Consider the following 9,251-nt stretch of genomic DNA (forward strand, 5'->3'; position numbering starts at 1 on the left):
GGGTGGTGAGAACACTTAAGATCTACTCTACCAGTAAGTTTCAAGTATACAGTACAGCAGTATTAACTATGCTGAATTTAATTTATTTTACAGGACTGCAACTTTGTACCCCTTGATCATTTCCTCATTTTCCATATTTCCCAACCCTGGTAACCATCATTCCACTCTCTCTGCTTCTATGAATGTTGATATTTTTTAGATTCCACAAATAAGTGAGATCATACAGTGTTTTTTTTCTGTATCTGGCTTATTTTCCTTAGCATAATGTCCTTCATATTTATATATGTTTTGTGAATTGCAGGACTTCTTCTTTCTTCAGCTAGATTATTTTGTTGTATATATACATACCACAATTTCTTTAACCATTTATCCATTGAAGGACACTTAGGTTGTTTCCATATCTTGACTATTGTAACACCACAATAAACGTGGGAGTACAGATATCTCTTCAAGATACTTACTTTACTTCCTTCAAATGTATATACACAAAAGCGGGAATCCTGGATTATATGGTAGTTCTGCTATTCATTTTCCTTAGAACATCTCATTTCATCTACTTTAATTCTCACAATTGTTCATTGAGGAAATTTGCATTCTCTTCATTTTACAATTGAGGACATGGATTTTGAGACATGAATTTGCCATAGACTGTATCAACAGGTCACAGAAAGGGGATCCAAAACCATGGTGCTATCATCACACAAAAACTCCTCCCAAAGCTGAGTCCTCATACACACTGCGTTAGTTGGATGCATGGATTGGAAAGACAAATTCCCTGAGCAAATTCTAAATATGTCCCCAAATCATTCCTTCTTCACTGATGGTGTACTTCAATTCACTTTTACAAAAAAAAATTTATTTGCCCACATAATTATTTCCATACTTTCTGCATTCCTTTTTCTCCCCTCATTGTCAATTATACTGTCCTTGTTTTTTCTTTTTTTTCTTTATATGTATAATACTAATAAGCACTGACTCTCACATATTTCTGTGACACTTATATTTGCCCAAATTGGAACATCCATTGATTATTTTTTTAGTTTTTGTAATTATCTCAAAGTGCAATGAGACAAGCTGCATCTCTTTTCAAATGGTATTACTAGTTGTCCATGAACATAATTTTAAAGTCTATTTTGAATATAAAAAATCGAATGCTCAAAGGGTTTCATATTCAACATCTGTGGATAGAACTTGTTCACCAAAAGCATTATATGAGAATGTCATGGTTTTTCAGGAATGACTTGCTCGAGAGTAATATAACGTGTTGATAAGACTTTTGTTAATTCCTCAGCACCAAAACCAATAAGCCATTCAGTGTCTTCAGTCAACTTACGGTTTGGAGGGCGGACAACAATGAAATCTGTAGTGTGCAAAATGAACCCCATGACTGATGCAGCTTCCTGTGGTTCTGAAGTTAAGAAGTGGTGGACCCGGCAGCTGACTGTGGAGAGTGATGAAAGTGGAGATGACCTTCTGGATATTTAGGTGGAAACCAATGCAGACATCAGTCTAATGGTGAAAACTATTTTTAAATATTTTCTTCTATTGTCCAGTCAGCAATCCATAATTAATACATAGCTGAATTCCAATTTATCCTCCATATAAAGGCATAAAACTGGTTTTACCACATGTTCAAGAAAATGTGCATAATGGCAATATTAGTAATATTAGAAACTATATTAACATAGATGTAGAATTTTCAGAAATTCCATGTATTCCATCTATGTAAACTAAAGTATATATTCAATATCTTCTTATATATTATTACCACCCCTGAGAGAGTGCTAAGCCCAAAGTGGCTAATATTTATTGTACAGGAGTTACAGATTTAGTTTACATTTTTCCCAATTCCACTAGAAAATTTATCTTGGAAGAATATATTATTTACAATTTTTTATCTGAAAAGGTCAGCACTGAGCTCATGCTAAAATGATAGTAGTTTTACAAACTACAGATTCTGAATTTTTAAAAGTATTTCCTTTTTCTCATGTTATTTTTTAAATATATACAAGATATTTAGAAATTAGAAGTCAATTTCTGTCTTCAGTCACTCTAATGAAATTGATGCTTGCTTCCAAGAGAATTGTATGCAGGTACCAGGGAAAGAAATTGACCCAAGGAACTAAATGATTTGAATCCAAATCTTATGGAAATAGTTATGTAAAGCTGTTGAAATTTCTTTTTTTAAGATTTTATTTATTTATTTTTAGAGAGAGTAGAAGGGAGGGAGAATAGGAAGGTAGAAACATCAATGTGCGAGAAATACATAAATCAGTTGCCTCTAGCATGGCCCCCCACTGGGGACCTGGCCTGCAACCTGGGCATGTGCCCTGACCTGGAATTTAACTGGTGACCTTTCAGTTTGCAGGTCGGTGCTCAATCCACTGAGCTGAACCAGCAAGGACAAGATGTTGAATTTCTTAAAATGTATTTTAATAACTGAATCTAAAGAAAAAGAATAAAACAATTCAGTTTATTTCTAAAAATTGGCATGTGTGATGCTATCATTGGCTTTACTTTTTACTTAAGGATATCTATTTTGCCATAAAACAACAAATACGTTATGAGTTGATCCCAACACATCATCACTGTCTTTAATTCCAAATGACTCCCCTGCTACCAGAATGTCCTATGGAAATAATGCTATTCTACAAAATCTTCCTCTGAACTCAGAGTATAAGTATCCCAAAACCCAAGTGCATTTTTGTTCTATGGGAAGATTAAAATGCAAAGTGATTATAAAGTACTGTTAGTCCACAAATGCTGAGTCAACCTAATAGAAGTGTGTTTGGGCCTTTAACTACATTATTCTTGATTGAAGATTTGTGTTTAGATTATTTCTTTTAATGGAGTGATTATCTCAGTATCCTATAGGCATTCACCCAATCCCAGTTGCTTTATTTTTCTCTGTATAACATTCTTAAAATAGTCAAATGTCACATTCTTTCTGTATAACAATTGTAACATTGTGGTGATAGTCTATTGTTTATATGATTAATTGTGCTTATAAGATAATGGGCAATTAAAGTCAGTGCAACTGAAAGGAAAATATTTGTTTTATGTTCATTTGGAGTTTACTTTTTATACATAATAAAGTGTAATAAGTTCTGACTTTGTAAAGTAATTTACTCTGAGTTGCTAACCCCTTTTCTTGTGCATGAGGAGAGAGAACTTGTGTAGGGCCACTAGATTGCTGGCACATTGCAAACTCTATATTTGAATATTCTTCTATAATTAGTTGGCAAAAGCTCTATCCCTGGTATTCACTTCAACTCAGCACCTAACCCAGAATGTCTCTTTCATGTCTGTGCCTATAAGACTGAGTGAATACCCTGTACCTTCCAAACCCATAATAAAGCAGAAAAGGATCTTATATGGCAAGGACATGGGTATTTACTGTGCATGAAAACCACATTTTTTCTTTTTTGGCTCATTACACTTGAATAACATGATTTCATTCTCACAAAACTGCTGAGCTCTTCCTAAAATGTCTGTAACTGATATTCAGCAAAACATTGCTGTTGTTCATTCTGCAGTGAAATAAGGGGCATGATAGCAATGCATTTAAAGCCATATCACCTTATGTTTTCAGTTAAGTGAAACAGCCAGACAAGTCCTATGGAACTCATTAGCTCTATTTTCTTGAAGTCAGTAGAAGAGACAGCAAGCCAAGAAGAAACTGCTATACTCATTTTCATTTTTCATAAACATGTAAACAGTCCATTTATGCAGATGGGAAAACTCTGGCCACAATGTTCCCTGGTCCTTACGGAGGCCAGACACTGATACTAATCCTGTCACCATGCTACACACTGCCTTTAATTAAAGGACACTGTTGTTTCCAAGGGCACCAGAAAGCATAAGAGATGGAATACTTGACACAGAACTCCCAAGGGGAACAGACCACACATGAATTGCACATATGGCAACTCAAGGAGACTCAAAGGGAACAAGGATAGAAATAATGGCCAGATCAATGCTATTCACACTATTCTCAGTGGTGGTTCAAGAGCAACACTCGTTGGCAGTGATTGGTCATTTCTGCCCTACCCAAGATGAATAAGACAGGCGTGTAGAATAAAAACCAAAGTCATAAAGCATGAGTCAAAAGCTGTTCCTATAGCCAGATAAATTATGTATTTGCTTATTTCTCTGTAGAAAGTGACATACTGTAGATAGGTGGTTTTCAATACATTAGCAGTGACACTCTGTTTTCAAGCAGGCTTTTGATGGATTCCAAAATATTAACCAGGCAAAAGGAGGCAGACTTAGTTGAAATTAGGACAAAGATGAGAACCCCACTCACATGGCCTCTTCTCACTCCCTGATATGGATTGAGTTGTGTCCTCCAGAAGATATGTTGAAACCCCAACCCCTGGTACCTGAAATGTAACCTTATTTGGGAATAGGATCATTACAGATGTAAAGAGTTAAGGTATGGTGAAATCACACCAGAGTAAGATAGGCCCTTAATCCAGTATAACTAGTGTCCTCAATAAAAAGATGAGAGAGACACACAGAGAAGAGAAAGCCACATGAAAACACAGACACAGAGGGAAGACAGCCACATGAAGACAGAGATTGGAGTTATACTGCCACAAGCCAAGAAATACCTGAGACTACAAGAAACTGCCCTCACAGTTTGGGAGGAAGCATGGCCCTGCCAACACCTTGGTCTAGAACTGGAACTGTGAGATAATAAATTTCCATTGATTTAAGCCACTCTATTTTGTAGTAATTTTTTTACAGCTGCCTTACAAAATTAAGACATCCCCCAAATCCACTCCAACCCCCAAATATGGCCTGAACCATCCTAGTGCTCCAAGGAATCCAGTTTGAAAAACACTAGTATAGATGAAATATCATGAGTTTTAAAGTTAAACAGATTTTTCAAGTCCTGAATTTACTGGTTACTCCTTGCTGGTTAATCTTGGATGAGTTCTGTATCCTCTCTGAATCAAAATCTGGCTTCCTGTTTCTAAAAAGACCGAAGAAGTAAATTTGTTCACTTCATTTACCTGAAAGGTTCACAAAATCTGCTGGTTGGGTTTAGTCTGAGCTGATGTACAACATATTCCAAATCTTAACTAGTCATTTAACCTTCCAACCAGAATACCCAGTTGACCAATGGTGAAGTGATTTCTCTTTCTGTCTACCAGAGCAGGTTTTCAGCTTGAAGCAGGCCTGTGTTTTGGAAAAGAAATGATCTGACATTATATCAAGTTGTGACATTCCAGTTTCTGAGTGAGACTATGTTTGCTACCTAAGGTAACCATTGAATATTTCTAATCTTTAAGAGTGAGCAGAAGAGTTGTGGCTTGCTGGTATTCTTTTCTAAGACCAAGGGAATGTTCTGAAACAATTTTAAACAGTTGGTAGAAAGCTAGAAGTGGAGCTTGTTTTGAGTATGTCATGAGTTGGTTGGGCTCACTTAGTATTCCGATTATACATGTTAAATTGAAGATGTTTGTTAGAATTCCAAGAGGAGAATGTAGATACAGTACAGTGGTTGAATAGACAGGCTGAAAGTCCACAGAGAGGGATTCACATTTGGGACCATCAGCATAGAAACAGTGTTTAAAGCTGAGAACTGGATGAGATCATATAAAGTGTGAATATAGAAAAGAAAGGAGCTCTGAGGGTCTGTATTAGCTTCCTTGGGTGCCATGACAAAGTACTACAGACTGAGTGGCTAAACTCCAAAATTTATTGCCCCATAGTTCTGGAGGCTTGATGTCCAGAATCGAGGTGTTGGCAGGACTGGTTTCCTCTAGCTTGCAGGGGTGTCCAATCTTTTGGTGTCTCTGGGCCATATTGGAAGAAGAGTTGTCTTGAGCCACACATTAAATACACAAACACTAATGAAAACCAATGAGCAAAAAAAATATTTTAAGTAAATTTATAATTTTGTGTTGGGCCACATTCATAGCCATCCTAGGCCACATGCAGCCCATGGGCCATGGGTTAGACCCCCACCAGTTTAAGTCCTCTCTGTTGGCTGGCAGATAGCCATCTTCTTCCTGTATCTTCACACATCATTCCTCTGTGTTTGTGCCTTTATCTCTTCTTATAAATTCACCAATCATATTAGATTACGGCCCACCCATATGACTTCATTTTAACTTAGTCACCTCTTTAAAGGCCCTAACTCAGTCACATTCTGGGGTAGTGGGTTTTAGTACTTTAACATAAGAATTTCAGGGGGCACCATTGAGCCCATAATAGTCTGTCTCCCTGATAGTGGTACACATTAGAATAGCAGTTCAGAAGACAAAAACAAGCCTTGAGCATGCTTAAACCTTAACCAGGACACTCAACTCTGAGTTTTCTCCCTTCCTTAAAGTCTACAAACAGACAAGATCGATTTTTTCAGACTTAGTAGAAAGGTCCAGTTTTCCAAGTCAGTATGTGGAAAGAGACAGCCATCAAAACACTGATACATTTGATCCCTACGTGCAGCCTGGAAACTCACAGCTGGAAACCTTCTCCCCCATCAGCTCAGCTCAGCTTCTTACTTTCATGTGGTATTACTCCCACACTACTACCTCCAAAAATTACATCTTGATCTTATACCTATTAGAATGTCTGTTATCAAAATAATAATAATAATAATAATAATAATAATAAATAAATAAAACAACCCTACAAACAAGCAAAAGCAGAAAAAACAACAAAAGAGCAAGTGTTAGCTAGGATGTGAAGAAACTGGAACCCTTGTGCACTGTTTGTTGGTAGGAATATAAAAGGTTGCAGCCACAATGCAAAACAGTATGAAGTTTCCTCAAAAAAATTCAAAATAGAATTACTGTATGATCCATCAATACTACTTCTGGGCATTTATTCCCTCAAAATTGAAAGTAGTGTCACAAAGAGATATTTTTGTACAGTCCTATTTATGGCAGTATTATTCACAATAGCCTAAAGGTGAAAAAAAAAACCAAATGTCTACTGATAGGTGAATGGTTAAACAACATGTACATGAGTGCAATGGAATAGTATTCAATCTCAAAAAGGAACTTGTGACACATGCTACAACATGGATGAACCCTAAGGACATTACACTAAGTGAAATAAGCCAGTTACAAAAGGAAAAATTCTGTGTGATTCCACATGTACAAAATATCAGGAGTAGTAAAACTCATGAAGACAAAAAGTAGAATGGTAGCTGCCAAGGACTGGAGGAAAGGACAATTATTGTTTAATAGCTATAGAGTTTCAGTTTTGTAAAATGTGGAAGTTTTTGAAATTCATTGCACAAAAATATGAATACACTACTGAACTGTACATTTAAAAATAGTTAAAATAAATTTTATATTGTGTATATCTTACTAAATTTTTAACAAATTTAAAAATACATCCTGTCATCCTTAACCCTCAAGAGCTAGTCACCAAACTGAAATAGCAAAACAATTCCAATACCACCCTTAAATTATGCTTCTATATATGCTTGCATTCTATACTGGACCAGTTCTCCCATTTATTTTATTTGTTTGTTTGTTTTGTTGTTGCTTTTCTTTTATTGAGGAATAGTTGACATATCACATTATGTTAGTTTCAGGTACAGAACATAATGGTTCAATATTTGTATTTATTTTGAGATGATCACCACAATATGTGAAGGCAACATCTGCCACCACACATAGTTATAATTTTCTTTACTTATGATGAGAAATGCTAAAATTTATTCATATAGTAACATTTATGCAACACATTAGAGTTCAAATATTAACTAAAGCTACCATGCTGTATGTTACATTCCCATGACTTACTTCTTTTATGACTGGAAGTTTGAGTCTTTTGATCCTTTTTACCCATTTTGCTCACCCCCACCTCTGGCAACTACCAATTTTTTCTCTGTATCTATGAGTTTGGTTTTCGTTTGTTTGTTTATTTGTTTATTCATTTTTAGGTTCCACATGTAAGTGGTATCATATGGCATTTGTCTTTTTCTCACTTATTTCACTTAGCATGCTGGTAAAGCCCTCAGGATCCATTCATGTTGTCACAAATAGCAGTTACCTGGTTTAAAGATAATATTCTATTATTTTATTCCAATGCTGCATATCACCCACCCAACTTAAAAATTCTTTTGTGAATTTTGTGAAATTTTCACAATTTTCTTTTGTGAAAACATGCCTAGTGAATATCAAAATCCCATTTGAATGTTTAGAGGGCTGGCATCATTGTCCATTGAGTTAAGCCATGGACATTTTTTAGAGACAGATTTAAAGTTGTTTTTCATTCTCCCTTCATAGACAGTCGTGCAATGTCAATGTCAATTTTTAAGGCTAGCTTATAGAATCAACCAACTTACAAAAGGAATTATGTAGCTTTATTGTCTTCTGTTCAGAAACTGATGTGTGTCATTCCATTTTCTATAGATATAGTTGATGGTTCCAAAACAACACTCAGTGAAAACACTTGTTTAGATATATCATTCCTAGTACCATTCCTAATACCTGAGTAACCACTGAGATGTTTAGCATTGAAATGAGATTAAACCCACCTGTAGGTGCAGAAATGGGCTAAGGTCCATGGGTTCTCTGCAAATAAAAACATATTAAAGATAGTACTTTTGCATTTTAAGCCATGTGAAAACCATCTAAAATAATAAATCAGTAATTTGAGCAGGGATGATCAGAAATAGCAGGGTAATATTTTACAGAAAATTTTTCTTTAGCCAAGATCTCAAGGAACGGAGTTGTACCTATAAATTATATTAAAGAAAGATAACTTTTGATTTAAACTACCTGCATACTCTCAAGCATTCTTCATTTAATTTTGACTTTGGAGATATAAGATTATTTCTTGGAGCATAAGAGTGAGTTGGAAAGATTCAGATAAGAACAAAGAATAGGGAGGAATATAGGAAAAATATAGTCTCTATTCTGGCCCTCCATTCTTAGAAATAGATCATGCTTATTTCATGTTTACAGACAACTAGCCTAGAAACCAATAGGTGTTGTCAGGGAGAGAACTTCATCTGGAATCGATAGAATGAGTGTATTAGTCAGGGTTCTCCAGAGAATTGAACCAATAGGACATGCATAGAAAGATTTATTTTAAGAAATTGGCTCATGCAGTTGTGGGAATTGATGATAAATCCAAAATCTGTATGGCAGGCCAACAGGCTAGAAATTCAAGCAAGAATATGTGTTAGAGTGTTGAGTCCAAAATCTTCAAGCTAGAAGCTCAGGCAATTTTTTGCATTATTAATATATTTTATTGATATTAAAGTTGTCCCAGTTCCC

The 9,251-nt window shown here is 35.5% G+C and overlaps 1 protein-coding gene across 2 annotated transcripts in view; it reads left to right on the forward strand.

Moving 5' to 3' along the window:
* Positions 1 to 3,375, forward strand: part of NALCN (sodium leak channel, non-selective) — a 424,006-nt gene extending 420,631 nt beyond the window's left edge. Inside the window, exon 44 of one of the 2 annotated variants that reach the window (XM_037065791.1) lies at positions 1,292 to 3,375. In XM_037065791.1, coding sequence (XP_036921686.1) covers positions 1,292 to 1,485 — 194 coding nt within the window. In that variant the 3' untranslated portion in view covers positions 1,486 to 3,375. The remainder of the gene's footprint in view (positions 1 to 1,291) is intronic. The other variant, XM_037065792.1, reaches the window with a different exon arrangement.
* The last annotated feature ends 5,876 nt before the right edge of the window (positions 3,376 to 9,251 follow it).

This window comes from Sturnira hondurensis, unplaced genomic scaffold (genome assembly GCF_014824575.4).
Source record: "Sturnira hondurensis isolate 20B ecotype Veracruz unplaced genomic scaffold, ASM1482457v3 Scaffold0016184, whole genome shotgun sequence".
Taxonomy (NCBI): Eukaryota; Metazoa; Chordata; class Mammalia; order Chiroptera; family Phyllostomidae; genus Sturnira; species Sturnira hondurensis.